At 38.8% G+C, this 16744-nt stretch overlaps 1 protein-coding gene across 3 annotated transcripts in view; it reads right to left on the bottom strand.

Annotated features, from left to right (window-relative positions):
• LOC136447045 (potassium voltage-gated channel subfamily H member 6-like) overlaps positions 1–16744 on the bottom strand; it is a 138125-nt gene that overhangs the window by 12993 nt on the left and 108388 nt on the right. For 2 of the 3 annotated variants that reach the window (XM_066445719.1, XM_066445720.1), the window contains exons 5-10: positions 14051–14228; positions 10990–11147; positions 9558–9772; positions 5897–6355; positions 4544–4940; positions 2735–2934 (exon numbers count right to left, since the gene is read on the bottom strand). In XM_066445719.1, coding sequence (XP_066301816.1) covers positions 2735–2934; positions 4544–4940; positions 5897–6355; positions 9558–9772; positions 10990–11147; positions 14051–14228 — 1607 coding nt within the window. The remainder of the gene's footprint in view (positions 1–2734; positions 2935–4543; positions 4941–5896; positions 6356–9557; positions 9773–10989; positions 11148–14050; positions 14229–16744) is intronic. The other variant, XM_066445721.1, reaches the window with a different exon arrangement.

Here is a 16744-nt window from a genome sequence, read left to right as displayed (position 1 = left end):
ACCTTTAGCACTCTGAAGTAGCCGTTTGGCACCCAATTTCCTATTGTTTACAGAGTTAGGCAGCAGGGACAAAGTTAAATCAGCCTTTAAAGGCAACCTAAGCAATATTAAGGCATTGAAAGTCATATTTTCAAATCAATTTTTTTAGTGATTTCTAGTTTAGATAACGCTATCCCATTGCATATCGACCATCATTAGGCAAAAATGCGATGTCATTATGTGGTGAGAACTCTGTGCACTTGGAGGCCAGCCATCATTTCAAATCCTCCGAACATACATGATTCTGACCGGTGAGTCCCGAACGCTTCCGGAGAAATTATCACGTGGCAATCGCTCAATGTGCTCAGGCATTGTGACGTCACACAGAAAACGGTTACGGCTGGATTCTGGGCTGATTTTTGGGTGATACCAATAGATAAAATACTCCTTTTGCGGCTTCTTTCTGTGCTCTTTTTAAATGCCCAAAGTATGAAATAATGATGCAAATGTGCTAATATGGGGAAATAAATTTCAATTTCAATTTCACCAAACAGAATTGCTTCCCCAGAATATTTCAAGTTTTACCCCCTGAAATCACTTAGGGAACCTTTAACTGTGTCTATCTAACAATTCCAGAGCTGTCCTTTTTATTTTTACGAGCCATTGATTACAGCAGCCTGAACAGTAGCCTTTTCTGTCAGTTGAAGACTAGACAATACAGTCACAACTTTTCACACTTTTTATTTACAATCATGGTGAGATTCCTTGGTGGACTGACATGGCCAATGGTATTATGGGGAACACACATATTCTAAACATTGAAATTTTAATAAAAATTTCGTGACAGCTTTACTAAAGCTAAATCTGAAATATCTTGGTCCTCTTTCGCCTTTATCTCTTAGGGCTGACCATAACCAAGGACAGTACATTGAATAGGACTTTTAGCTTTGTTCCACTCGATTGTGAAAAAAAGTGATTGACATTTAGGTGCCAATTAGTATTCAGGCAGAAGTTGTAAGCTACCCCTCACAAAATTCAGCATCTATTTATCAATCAAATTTGCCAAAAGTGATAACAATTAGAAAATTGAAGATTGAAGTTAAGTGCTTCACTAATAGCCTTTAGTGTCAGGCTGACTTGTGAGTTAAAAGAATGGTTTCCCGAAACACAAATTCTGGTCTTAGTTGACCTTGTTTTCAGTGATGTTTTAAAGCCTTACTCTTGTAGCGAGAAAAGAATTTCGTCACACGAAACAGCAAAATATTTTTATGTTACATTCAGGCAGAAGTTGTAAGCTATCCCTCACAAAAACATATTTTTATGAATCAATTTGCCAAAAGCAATAACTATTACAAAATTGATAGTCAAGTGCTTTTAGTGCAATTTAATCGAGGAGTGCAGCACAACGGATCTGATGTGCAGATGTGTGTAGCTGTAGCCATGTGCAGCTGTAGTCATATGCCATGTGCATCTGCATGTAGCTGCAGACATGTGCAGCTGCCAATGCCAGGTGCTCAGGTGCGTTCAAAGAGTAGCACAATCAAGTAAACTCTATCTTCTGGTACTTATAAAGCTATAAGCTAGTTATTACACTAAGTCTTCATGACTGTGGCAAAACAATCATCAGGCAACTACAAAACTAAGCTCAAACAGAAAATTATCTATAAAAGTTATACTATTTTGAGTCTGGAAGAATCTTTCTTCATTGCTGTTTGCTAAACACAAAAAAAAAAGATTTTTCATCCCCAATTTACACAGTTAAAGTCAGTAAGAATCTCTATTTTAAGTCAGTAAGAATTTTCGTAATCCAACTTTTTTCATCCCTGATTTACGCTGTTTTAGGTCAGTAGAATCCCTCTTTTAAGTCAGTAAGAATATTTTGTAATTCCTGGATACTTTTTATCCCTGTTTGTTAGACACAAAGAATCTTTCTTCATCTCTGTTTGCTAAACACACAAAAAATCTTTCTCCATTAGACACGAAGAAGAACCGCAATGTATACTTACTGCATAATACAATGCTAAACTTTCTTCCAACACTAAGGTTTTCATGGATCAAATTTTCGACGACCACTGTCGCCTTCTTCAGGATCAATAATGACCAATCACTGCCGAAGGTAAACTCGCGAGAGTTACGGACACGTGACTTTATTGAAACGTGTCATTGCGGATACATGATGTCAGCAATTGGTCAAACGTGCCAGGAAGTTTATAACGCCCACTGTCTCTGTTGAGTGGTGGCTGGAGTGCCTTGATTCGATCCGTGAATACCTTAGTGTTGGAAGAAAGTTTCGCATTGTATTATGATTTGGCTACACCAAGTAATTTTTATGGATGACGTCCGCGCGCGCATTGATTTTGGTCTGTTCCCAGAAAAAAACACAAGAAATTCCGCTTTCTGTAACTATGACCAAAGAGTTACGACAGTGCCGCAAATCAATGGGATATGGAAAGAAACAGGACAGGACAACAACTGCTGTTCAATTTCAACTGATTTATTCAAATTATTGCTGTTTTCATGATGAATAAAATAATTGTTAGTTGTTACACTGTGTTCTCTCATTCAATTTGTGTCCTAACATGTGTCGTCGACTATTATATTTCAAATCTAGGCATCTTGTTTTTTTCGGCCCTTCTTGTTTTTTTTTTGCGCTCTCGCATTAGATTTAGGGTCTCCAAAGGACGTCATCCATAAAAATTACTTGGTGCAGCCTTACTACCAACACAGATGAGCTTTCATTATAATGTATACTTACTGCGTTCATGTCTATACCATTTGTGTACGACCAGGCGTGCTGAAAGTACTCCTCCAGTCTTTGTCGTAGAGGGTTTGGGATCTGGTGGAAACGTATGAACTCCTTAACGCGGAGCATCTGTGTGTGATACCTGGCTGTCCCTGAGTAGAGCCGTTGGATGATTGCTGATACGTTGCCAAAGATGCTGGCGTACATCAGAGCTGTGGAGAAGGGTTTGATATTTGATTAGAATAATTCACATGATTATTATTTTTGTATAATTTTGATCTGTCTTTACAAATTGTATATGATGTTTACAACTCAAAATTTACTTACTAGTTCCTCTTCTTTTTCATTTGTATCATTAGGATTTATGGTTTTGTTCTTTTGTTAACTTTGCTTCGTTTTGATTATGTATAACTACTGTCTAGTTTTGAGGGGGGGCCACGGAAAAAGCCACATAGGCTTCTGCCCCCCCTGCATGTTTTTATTTGCTCTCGTTTATCTGTGGTTTTATAATTGTACACATGCATGCAAACAATAAACAAACAATAAACAAACAATAAGGGTTTTGCAGCATTGAAGTAAACTTGCAAGAAAAAAACGAGCTATGGAACAAGCCATCACTTGGTGATATGTTGCCAAAGATGCTGGCGTAGATTAAACCTGTGGGGAAGGGTTTTGGAGCATTGAAGTGAACTTCCAAGAAAATATGATCTATCGAACAAGCAAATGTAGCAAAGGCCTATATATTCAGCTGTTTGCCAGGACCAGTCACTTTAATTGTTTATTATTGTTTATTGTTCATTCGTATATATGTACAATTATTAAAAAAAACAGGGCAAAAAGAATACATGCAGGGGGGCAGAAGCCTAGGTAGCTTTTCATGGGCCTCCCCTAAACTAGACAATGGGAATTTTTACAAAATTATCCATAATCAAAACTAAGCAAAATTAACGAAAGAACAAACTGAAATTGTAACGTTACCATAAATCCTAATGAAACAAATGGAAAAGAAAAGGAACTACAAAAAAAATTGAGTTGTAAACATAATAAGTACGATTACGCTATATAATAAGTGTGATTACACTGTACATTATCAAATTATCATTTACAATTTATAAAGAAATTCCCTGCAGTCCCTCTGTCCCTACATCCTGGGATGGAAATTTGCTTGTAGTGATGGAAATAATTTAACCCTTTTTGACATGAATTTTATGAAAACTGTATTTCTGTTTATAATGACAGATATAACAAGGAAAATCAACAACAAAAGGGGTCCCAAATATTGAGTGGCGTCGTGTGGCGCAATCGGTTTCGCCCAGAACCGTGAGGTCCCGGGTTGGAAACCCTGATATGCCTCGATGTTGTGCCCTTGGGAAAGGCACTTAACACGAATTTCCTCACTCCACCCTGGTGTGAATAGATACCTGACTTCAGTTGGGGAAGGTCGCATTGAGGTGACCTAGCTACTGGCGCCGAATGGCAGCCTAAGTGGTATAAATAACCTTTACCGGGAACACGTAATGAACATGATACAAATACTTAGAATTGTTTGTTTCTATCGCATACCCGGTAAACCGCATCAAGGCGTAACACACAAGGTTTGTACTGAAGAGTACAAGAGTTAAGTGGGGAAAGTCGTGTAAAGTGCCTTTCCCAAGGGCACAACGTCAACAGGACAAATCAGGGAACCCCGGATTCGAACCCGATATCTCGGGGTTCTGGGGCCAAACACCCTGCCACTACGCCGCCTCAGAATTCTGTGTTAAAAAAACAGACATGTACTGTACAATGTAAATAAAACGAACACGACCTCTCACAACTTACATCCAATGAGCATGATACAGATGCAGAAGACCTTCTCTGCATTTGTGTTGGGAGAGACGTTTCCAAACCCCACGCTGGTGAGGCTACTGAAGGTGAAGTAGAGCGCGGTGATGTACTTCGACTTGAGCGATGGCCCGCTGTTACTGTCATTGGTGTAAGGCTGGTGGGTCTGTTTTGCCAGTATATCGAGCCAACCGATCTTCGCGGGTAACATGGGCCGCTCCACGTTCCCTATTGCATACCAGATGCAGGCCAACCAATGGGCGATCAAGGCGAAGGTGGCCATGAGGAGGAGGAGCACCGCTGCGCCGTACTCCGAGTACCGGTCGATTTTCCGCGCAACTCGGACCAGGCGCAGGAGGCGCGCCGTTTTCAGCAGGCCTATCAGGGTGGTCGTCTGAAATTGAATAAGAAAGCTTTTGAGTATAGCTTCATGTACGTTTTCCATGTATTTCTTTGCATTTCAAAAACATCTTTGTCTGCCGTAGCAAGATGGTGATGTGGAAAGAAATATTGTAGGATGGCTGTTGAAAATGCAAGAAAAAGTCACGTACATGAGTATAAAGATAAAGAATGTTGTCAAACTTGACCAAGTTTCCATGTTTTCATTGAACACTCAATAGGGGATTCAGGTTAAAAGATACGCAAAAAGATTTAGTTTTAGGTACAACATATCATTCTGGTAAGTCCGGACTGATTGGTCAGATTGAGCTGAAATTCACCATTCAATCCTTGAAGCACCTTGGCTCAAAATGGTTACGACCCCTCTCGGACATCTATTGGGAAACTTACAGCGTTACACATTCATTGTTAAGATTGATCATTTGGAGATTTTCAAATGCAATGCTCTATCAATGGGTTACAGAGATCAGTTTAAAAACAGCTATGTTTTCAGCACCAGGGACAGAGTCAATTTTTCTGCATTGGTAGTACGAACAAGATTCCCTCTTCAAAATTACTGTTCCTTCCTTAAATTCTGTCTATAAAACCTATGTTTATTTTGGCACAAAAGTTTAAGAAATATAAAATATTGGTCAACCATATCTCCAATCCAGTGTCACTGGAAAGCAAAAAAATGGGTATCTTTTTACCTCAAATTCACGCACCTACATTTGTACATCTATTACTCATCTCAAAAATGCATTATCATTCTAAATGGTATCATCACTGTAAGGGGAAATTAACAAGCTTTCTAATTACCTGTGCATGACACAATATTGTAGGGTCAAAGATAGGTAAAAAATAACAGGTAAAAATAAAGGAACGACTGTTACAGAATCCACTAAATCCATATTCCTGACTTTTGGCGATGAATTTATGAAACAAATCTACAAGGAAGAGAGTCCACCTTACCTCATCTGTCTCAGAACCAAACAGCAGCAAGTCGAAAGGAATGGCTGCCACCACGTCTATAAGGAACCATCCTTTGAAGTAATGCACCGCAATCTTGCCCGGGTGGCTCACGACTTCGTCATTCTTATTAACATATGTGGTCCGGAAATTAATAAGGATATCTATAATGAACATCACATCCACTATGAGGTCCACAATCACTAAGGGGTCCCCGTAACGGTTTGATGGACCATAGTCCCTTCGCGTGTCCGGATCGCGGTTCATTTTCGCCCTCGCTTCGTCCTCGTTCAGAAGAAAGGCCGCGACGTAAGGAGTGAAGACGGCAGTGTAAATGACAAGGAGTAGGATGATCCAGTCCCACACTGCCTTAAAGGGGCTGTAATGTAAGATTGTCCAGCGGTGGATGCGGGGGGACTGGAGCTTGTACTCCGGTAGGACATCTGCTCCTAGAGATAACACCTGAAAGACATGACCGAAAAATGCCGTCATCTTCGCAACGTTAACAACCTAGGGGTTGGTGGGACCAAAATGCAAGCCGTCAGTCAGTCATCAGCAACAGGTGCGTGTTCGTCCGTAATCGTAAAAATCAAGATTAGTGCGGGTTAGCGATGGAGGGAAAAATTTGGTCCCAAAAGCAGACAATTTCACTGCGGGTTTTTTTCAAGACGTCACCGTCACACAACACTTCACTGCTCACAAAACCAGAACTACCATCAATGCAGTCCACTGCAAGGATAGGTTGTGGACGTCAGGAGTAGGTTATGAGTGTGCAGGTAGCCTTTCCGTTCGTTAAGTGCAATCAAACACACCAAAAGGATGAAGGAATATGGCATGATAGTATATGAGGAAGGGAAAAGTGATGGACAGATGGAGAACACATTGTTGACCATGTGTTTCTTGTTTTCGCTCCGACTATGATTCTTTTTCTGTTGCCCTGCCTTTCACAACGGCCTGTATTTCTTTCTACAAGTCTAACGGACCATCAGCATTCTCTGCTGGGAACCAGTATCTCAAAATAACAAGGGTTTAGGTTGACAGAGAGTTCCTGTTGATCTTTTTATTTTCTTTCCCTTGATATAAAAAAAAGTGGTAGAAAAATTGTCTTGAAAACACTGTATAAACAATGGATGAAGCTGAGATCTGTAGGCACAAATGCATCAACGTCCCAAAAAATTTTCATTATACTAAATATTCTATGTAAAATTCAGAAACAAATATTGAAAAAGAAATGATCATATTTCTCTGTCAACCTAAACACAGAGAATTCTGCTGATAGGGTATAATGTACTAGGTAACAATTGCCGAGAAATTGATGCTAATATTTGCCACAACAGACCTAAGGCTCTAAGCACACTACCCCAGCCTTTTCTACCATCTTTTTGCATTCCCTACAAGATGCGTATGAAGTGACTTGGTACCTGTTCTCCTGAAGAGGAAGCTGGCATCTACAAAGGATAAGAATATCTTGATTGATCCATTTTCTTAGAGGTTTATTTTACGTCTTCTACTCAACATCTAATTTCATTCCACTAGTCTCTATTTAAAGGCTGTGCCTATCCTCTCTTGAAGCACTTTCTACATCTACAAATCAATCTACGTCTAGGATATAACCTATAGATCTAGATGAAGAACATTGTCAATGGTATGATAGGGAGGGTAACTCACTACTTTTTCATACATATAGGGACTGTACATAATGTTGTTGTCATCTGATGATTATGAATTTAGTTATACTGATGATGTCAGTTTCTTGAATTATGTTTTTATGTGTTGTTTTTTTCATTAAAAGACCGATTCTATCATACTTGGATGTGGTAGCTTTTTTCTTAATCTCACATGTTATAAACACTTGCATATATTTTGAACGACTTCCTGACAAAAAAAATAGAATTTTTCAGAAATTTTCATCCTGTATGGTAAAGTGGTTTTGCTGAATCAATCTTGAAGCTCTGTCTTGAAGTTATGCTTCATTTTTTTCCTGTTTATGACAAAAACAGATTGCAACGTTTTCCAATCAAAACATTGTCAGAATTACAAAAAAAAAATACCTGCAAATTATCCTACATGGCCTACCAAAGGTTTGCTCAGTCACTAGGTCTTCTCTTGATCTGTTGTAGAAAAAAAATCTACCAGTGCTTTTGATTGGACGATGTACAAACACAAAGGAGGATGCTAGGGATGACAACCAATGATACATCTGATCATGGAACAACACTGACACTAACGCACACAGAACACTGACCATTATGTTCCCCATTGTCCACTAGAGGTGCAGTGTAAGAAGAACAAAAGAGTAAGGATGTACAATATAGTTGCAGGACAGGAAAGATGTAGCGTTAGATGGTAATAATCAGAATATGTACACAAATATACAAAATTGGAAATCAAATTCATATGTAGTTCAAACCAAGAAGAGTATTGATATGAATGAGAGAAGTTAGAATAGTTCAACACAATTATGTTAAAACTAAAAAAATTCAGATGCAGGTTCAAATTAGAACAGTGAGTACGAAATTGATAGAGACCCGAATCTTTCAACTCAATCAACTTGTCATGGAATTTGAGATGGGAGGTTTGAATAGGACATGATTGATTGAGTCATGGAACAAGAAGTTAAAATGTGAAATTAAGACATTCACTGTATGTCAGTGACTTAACAGATACCTTTGGATGTCTGAAAAAGAACATGATTGAAGAATTTTGAAAAATTATACAATTTTGATTTTCATTGGTAAGATATAAACCAAATAAGTACTAGCTATATGATTTACTCAACCCTGCAAACCTTACAGAAGAGAAGGGAAGCTCATAATTTCAAACTGACGGACCGTTGGTAGTATTTTTTGTCACCACTGTTTCGTTACGGATGGCTGGTTAGTAGTGCAAGCTATGAAAAGACTGCACGCATGATTCATTTTTGAAGTGTAGTAAAATAACCTATTGCAATTATCCATTTACAATGAAGCATGGATAAAGACAGTTACCATGATTGTAAGTTTTGTCATGTGCTGTTAGAATATGTGAAAGAAGTACAATAAGACTCGTCTGACATTTAGAAAGCTGCTTAAGTTTTTATGCAAAGCACTTAATGTAACAACTGTGACATGCGAATTGTACCAACCTATCAAAACAGATGAATTTTTCACAAAGAACTCATAGTCTGTTAGTAAAAAGTCAGAATTTGAATTAGTAGGACGACCATGCAGGACCTTCTTGGAAAAACAAAGATTCTAAAGCGGACGTATTAGTGTCATATCATATGTGGCTTTAACAGTATGTGATAATCTATAGAAGCCCTTGAGAAAGTGATGTGTAATGCTGGATTGGTTCTGCATTGATGCTGGACTGGACTAGTATCGCATCTTTATCATCAATGCCACTTAAGTCCAGCACCACTACAGCACTATGACATTTTTTCAAGTCATTGCTCAGTTGACAGTTTAGGGAGTGGTAGAGGTATCTCCGACAGCCAAAATTACTCTGAAATTACCGTGGCAGTTGGCATCAATGCTACACTACAGCAGCATCAAAATTTTGAACATTAGGCTGCGTTACTCATCACTTTTGCAAGGGGAAAGATTGTGACAGTCAGAACCATATTAAAATCTGCTAGTACATTGCGATCCCCACATGAAGGACATACAGTGTGACCCGTACTGACCTGCGTGACTTTTTTTGTAACTCCAGGTTTCCTTGTGACCGCGGCACTCCCGATCCCAAGGAAACGCTCGGCTTTACTAGGAGGGCCAGCCTCCTCTCTGATCACCAAGTTTTCCGTCAGGTTGACCAGGCTGGTCGCTGACTTCACCTTGTTCTTGGCGATGTCTGAATCTGACGTGGAGTTGAGAATAGGTGGTTTGAGATGGTTGCCAGGACCTAAGCAAGGAGAGACAGTGGAGAGGATAGGGGGAAGTGCAGTATGCAGTATCCTGAATTGTAGAGTCAACGCTGGGACTGAGAGAAGGGAGCTTGGAGGAGGGTGTTTCAGCTGAAGTGTGAACAGGAGGCATCAGGGTAGCAAAGTGTCTAGAAGGGGTAAAGTCAAATCAGGCCAAAGCAGAAGGGTGTCCATATGTAAGGTTAGTTAAAGTCCTTCTCACACTATATGGTGTATAAGGCAATGGCAAACCCCATTTGTATAGCCCTTAGGCCGCACAACTATATTAGTAAGGGTACATGTACATAAACTTAAATCTATGGACAATACCTTCTGGAGGCCCAAATTTTGTTGTAATGTGTACATCAAACAACTTTCCTTTGTATATGTTTTGCTGTGTTCATTCTCTTCAATAAGTACAAATAGTTTTTTAATGACATCTCCTAAAAACAAATCTTTTGAGTAACTCATTGGATCGTGGTCCACATAATTGTCTTTGAAGACAAATAGTGAAAAAGCAAATTGTATATGTCCTGTTCACTAACATCCTCTAGTTGACTTGGAAACATTTGTTGGCATTCTTACCAACTTTTTTTTTAGCTACACCTCAGGGGCGGAGCCATTTTTATATCAACCTTTTAAGAAGGAAAACATTTAGGGTTTCTAAACAAATAACATCAATGACCTTGACCAGAAGGCTGTTGCCATGGTTACTGGTAAAGTAGCAGATATCTTCTATCCTGTGGTGTTTGATTAGATTAAGTAGCAAGTGGCAGGACAGAGCTGGAGGGGCTGGTCACCAGATATACGAATCAATGTGTTTGAGTATGAATCAACAGATCAGTAGTTAGTTAGGACAGACCATGTGAACGTAAACAATCATCATCATGATATAACCTTTCAAGTTCTCATTATCATTTATTCCCCCCAAAAAGGACACATTGTAAGTCTGGCTATCCTATCTCAAATATTATCATAAAGTCAAATTCATTAGTCTACATTTCTGGAAATATTGTGAAACACTTGGAGAAGTGGGGTCCAAAATACATGTGGTTCATTGCGTAATGTTTAATAGCAAATTTTCTCTCTGGCTTTTAAGTTGCCTTTTGTACACGTCATTTTGTTGCTGTATATACAAAATTTAGATACTATAGCGTCTATGAAGAAAAAGTCAAAAATACTATGAATACTATGTCAAAAAAAGTTATTCTGATACCTTCCGAATCTTTTGAGTCCCTCTTCTGATCTCGGTCAAGGCACTCCAGTGATGATGCCCGGCGTATTGACCCATGATGCGAGATGCTGCCTCGTGACGACAGCTGACTGACGTTTGAGAGAGACTGCTGGTCCACATCTTTTTGTATGGGTAACAGCCTTGTTTATAAGGAGAAAGGGTGTTTATATAATTTTGTATTCATTGAGAATGAGACAATTTATCACACTGGGTCAGCCGAGGCAGATCTCACTGGTAACGGCTGGCCCACAAAAGTACAGACGAACAAAAAACAGTGTTGATCAGAACGTAATAATGCTATGTTAAACACTCTCCAGTTTAATTCCGGACTGACCTCCCATATCTCAGCAACATTACATCTAATTGGGCTAATATTGTAAACTATACGAAAAATGATGTAAGAAATACGTAACCCCCATCAATGACCCCGTGGGGATTAGCCCAAATCTGCAGAGACCTGGGACTTGAGCCAGAAATCTGTAACCTTGAGCCAGAAATCTGTGACCTTGAGCCAGAAATCTGTGACCTTGAGCCAGAAATACAAAATACCTTTGATTTCTGGCTCAAGACCCAGATTTCTGTCTCAAAGTCACAGATTTCTGCAGATTTCTGTCTCAAGGAGATTTGGGCTAATCCCCACGGGGTCATTGATGGCAGTTACATATTTCTTACATCATTTTATGTATAGTTTACAATATTAGCCCAATTAGATGTAAGGTTGCTGAGATATGGGAGGTCAGTCCGGAATTAAACTGGAAGTCCAGAATTAAACTGGAGGGTGTCATTATGTGTATGGCCATACCAACATGGTACAGACTCAAAATTCAATGCAATACATTTGATTACACTGACTAGTGTGTACTTGCGACATTACTCAATTGATACCGACCAAGACTTAACTGCCGCACTATGTTTAAATACAAATTATTTTTTTTTAAAGACAATAAAAATTATACTCAACAAAGAGTCATCCAGAGAAGGAAAATTTATAAGTCAACCAATAAACAGTGGTCCTAGGTCACAAACCCTTCACAAATTCATTCTGTCTTGGCATTGTAAGGCCTGACACATTCAAGACATGGCTCAAGTCAAATGTGACTTTTGAGTTGTGACTTCAAGACATTTTTAGGAAATGGTATCAATAGTACGAAATGGACAATGCTGGTAAAACTTTGCAAAAGTTGATTTTGTAAATAACATTGATCTTGGCCAGTTCACAACAAAACTATTAGTCTCAGACCTCCATTTTCAGACAGATGGGTAAATCCATAAGTTATTTCTAGCCATTTATAAAACTACAGTTCAAATAGGCAAAATATGTTACAATTTTGTAATAAATTGTGTGAATATATTTTCAAGTTTCCCTCTCTAAAGCACCTAAGTTTTGGCATTCATATCAGGCTTAGGGTTTCCAAACTGAAGATTTGATCAATAAAAATATAATTGTTTCACATCATATGTTCAGAATGTAGCTTGGGCAGAAACTGTAAGAATGAACACAAGTTGTGAAGCTGGGACAAAATAATACTAAATGTGCAGGGTTAATGGCAAAGCAACAAAAACAGAGGCAGTGAAAGCAACATCAAAATTATACTCGAAACTTACGGAGGGTGGAAACCACCAGCAAACTGGTGCAAACGCCACTCACTGAACAGACACTGCACGAGACGCAGGGAAACTACAGAAAGCAAATGTCAAATCAAAGGGATGCGAATTTGTCATATGTGGAAGTAAGACATAAAGATAAAGTATGATCAGAAAACAATGAAGGTTGATTCACAAAATTTCTATCTGAACAAAAAATTCAGCTTTGATTAGAACACTATTGTAACTCAAACAACAATAATCATTGTGAGTTTCCCCTCATAGGCACTTTGGATAAGTGTTTCTGGCATTTTACAGCTTAAAGCCACACCAATTTAATTTGTTGCTTCTCAGATTTTTTCAGAAAAAAATTGGAGGGACAGGGCGAAAAAAAAAAAAAAAAATTTCTGCAAATAGTCTGCTGGGGTGAAGATAAGGGTATACATAACATAAAGAATAAGAGGAGTATTCAAGTTTCAGCTTTGTATGGCTCATTGGATGTAATGCATCCCTTTCTTTGATCTAGTACTATAATTTCAGCAATAAAATTACCTTTTGCCATGTACATGATATATATGGATTGATATTGAGAAATAGTTTTAATAGATGAAAAATTATAACTTATGATCAATGTGACCACACTTTTTAAGAATGTGTAGGCCTTTATAATCTATTTTGGTGGCTATCGAGTTTTGGAACTGAACAGATAGTAAAATTAGGAGTTAAAATTTGTGAATGGGAATAGTGACCCAATTTTTTTTTTCAAAATGGGAAAAACAGGACAGGCTATTCGGAGAAGCAACAAAATAAATTGGCGTGGCCTAAACTTAGATATATCTGATATCTTGTGAGAAACTTGTTACATAACTTAATGTCACCCATCGAGGGTCTTCAAGGAAAAACAATCTTGAGATGGAGTCCAATCTTCAAGTTGGGATTTTGTGCTAAATCTTGCATTGTTTTGACTTCACCTTGACTTTTTAAACTCAAATAAATCTCCAATTGCTTTGAAAAAATGTGAATATGATTTGAAAAAAACATCAACCCTTGTCCTGTGGGACCCATACATGTATGAGTTGCACATTACAGAGCCTGTATCTGGGTACCGTATATATGTTGGGGTTGGGGTATTTTCCAGCTGAACGCATCACACCACAGCAAAACGCAACAAATGCGGAAGTAACTATGCCACAGCGGCACAGAAGAAAGTCAAGGGCCAATGATCTGATTAAGAATTCAAATTAATGAAATAAATTGGGTAAAAAAACACCAGCAGGACAAGGGTTAAGATACTTCAAAAAAATCTAAAGAAACTTTACAAAGATCTAAAGAGATTTTACAACTATCTAAAGAGACTTCACAAAGATCTCAACAAGCTTTACAAAGATCTCAAGAAGCTTTACAAAGATCTCAAGATTGTTTGACAACAATTTAGTCCACCAGTTTGTCTTGTCCTTACCTCTGAGTAGGAGGGGTTGCAGCATGGTGCTCATCCCTTATTGAGAGGACATTCGGAGGGTGGAGCGGTCTGAGAGGGAAGGCCGGGAAGGGGTCGTCAAACGGCGGGTTCTCGATGTCGTCCTTCCTCTTGTCCCTCCTCAGTGCAGACAGCTTCAGGCGGAACTTTGCAGGACTTACTGTGGAAGGATGAAATAGAATAAATCTCTTTTTGTCATACCTGGGCCGTGAAAAGGTTTGATACGGGTGTTTTGCATTGTGTGATATTTTTCTGTATCACACAGGGTTCTACTTTTATCACATGGGCTCCATACAATATCTAGAATGTTGCGCCGCTATTGAAAATTCCAATACTGCATTCGGTCGTCGAAATGTGCGGCTGTTACAACTTTTTGTTTGAGGACACTAACTTTCCTCAACTTCTGCCACATTTTGCATTGAAATGTGTGTTTTCTCAGGTGCGTGGGTATGACATGAATAAAATACAACATGGGGTATTCCGCCTCACCCTCGGTCCCAGCCCTCCCCACCCTCGGGCTGGTACCTTGGGTTATACGGAATACCCAGTTTTGTATTCTATATGTACAGTGGAGAAACTGAATGGTCACTAAAAATCCAGATTCTTAGAACACAGACAGCCCAGCTCTTTGTCATCAGAGGTTTCACATCATGTTCATATTATTGAGTCGTCAGGTCAAATACTTTTGTTGGAGGGTATTGACATTCTGGATACCGAACATGGCTACTTTGTGAGAGGAGTAAAGGAGGCAATCTGCATCAGGTTGAAACATTCATTCAACCAGGATCCGGGATAAAATAATAATAAGAATGATAATGGTTTATTGGTCAGAAATAACTCTTGCAATGGCAGCCAGTGTTGAATTGCTGCAGGGTTTACAATCACACAATACACAACAGATACATATTTTGTTCCACACTTGTATTTTGTGGAACTGTTGCAAGGGTCTGGGCGACTGCCATTCCTCGCCAGCAGGTGACCTCAATACGACTTTCCCCAACTAAAGTCAGGTACCAATTCACACCTGGGTGGAGTGAGGAAAGTCGTGTAAAGTGCCTTTCCCAAAGGCACAACATCGGGGCATAGCAGTGGTTTCGAACCCGGGACCTCTCGGTTCTGGGCGAAACACCCTACCGATTGCGCTGCGCGATGCCACGATAAAAGGCGATATTAACTTCACACAACCTCTGACCCATTACTGCCGAATTTTGTTCACAGGTGAACATAAGAAGTTGCCGTATTCACTTTTCTATGCTCAAGCACAAGCTAACTTCAAGACACTCCATGCCATAAGTACATTTCATATCTTTAGATGAAATGCCCTACCTGATTGTAAAATGACATTGCGGATGTATTCACACTAGTCTACACTGCTTAGCTGGTAGAGAATCTTAAGATTTATCAATTCATGTTTCATATTTCTGTTTTGTGGTTTGTAGTTGATCATATAACATACACTTAGCATTATTCCACCAGGGTACATAATTCCGCCTCCCTGAAAAGATACGTCCAAACAGCTAGTTCTCCAATGCAAAGTCCTCAAGTATAATGCACTACTGTATACATGTATCTAAAGTGTGCATACCTGGGGGATGCTGCACCGAGAAATCTCTTAAACCCACAGTTTTCAAAGCGGCGGATTTATGTAACCCGCTGGATTAATGTTAAGGGAGGTTAAAACTTACTGTACTTTTTGGTGCATCAAAATAGCTTCTCTTATTGTTCGTTCTCAGATTAAGAAAAATGATACAGGACTGGAAAATGAATGTAAAAACAAAGAGAGGAAAGTCGGTACTTTTGCATACAAAGTTTCATGGGGAATATACTATTAGTCAACCCTCTGTTTTTTTAAATCTTGTCCTCTTGCTGACTCTTTGTTATGAAAGGTAAGTAAATAGTAATAGTATCCCTTGCAGTGCCGCAATGTATTCTACTCTTGAGAAGAAACCAATTTGAGGCATAACAGTTCAAAAAGGCGCAACATACATATTACCCACAAAGTCATGTTTGACTGTAGGTTAGGCCACACCAATTTAAGTCAACAACCCTTACCACAAAATAGTACCACCTTAAAAACCTTGTACAACTGTTGCACAATAAAGTCATACATGTGACTAGTGGTGTGGATCTAAACCCGAGTTTAGGTTTAGGTTCGGACTCGAGTCCAGAGGTTTAGGTTCAGGTCCGGACTTGAAAGTCCGGACCTGAACAATAATTTTGGAATATTTTTTCGTGTTACATGTAAAATTGCATATTGGCAGATATTTTACACGTAATTTGAAAACTATATATACGGAATTATATAGAGTCAGTAATTAACTTAAAAAGTTCAGTTATAAACACAAAAACAGCAATGTTTTGATATTCTTCTAGTGCAAATTTCACGATTTAAGGAACGTTTAAGATGGTTTAAAATAAAAAGGAGTGTATGAGTGAGAGAATTTTTTTCAAGTCCGGACTTGTTTCCAGACGTTTAGGTTTTTTTGGACTTGAACCTAAACGTTTTACAAGTCCGGAACCGGTCCGGCCGGACCGATCCGCACCACTACATGTGACAGACTCTGAAATAACATTACCCTGAATACTAATATTATATATTATAAGCAGAAACCAAATGTTTTGTCTATCAAAGTGTACTAAATGTTCCTTTATCTGTATCTACCTGATATACGCATT

This window comes from Branchiostoma lanceolatum, chromosome 13, assembly GCF_035083965.1.
Source record: "Branchiostoma lanceolatum isolate klBraLanc5 chromosome 13, klBraLanc5.hap2, whole genome shotgun sequence".
Lineage (NCBI taxonomy): Eukaryota > Metazoa > Chordata > Leptocardii > Amphioxiformes > Branchiostomatidae > Branchiostoma > Branchiostoma lanceolatum.
This window is presented reverse-complemented; position numbering and strand designations above follow the sequence as displayed.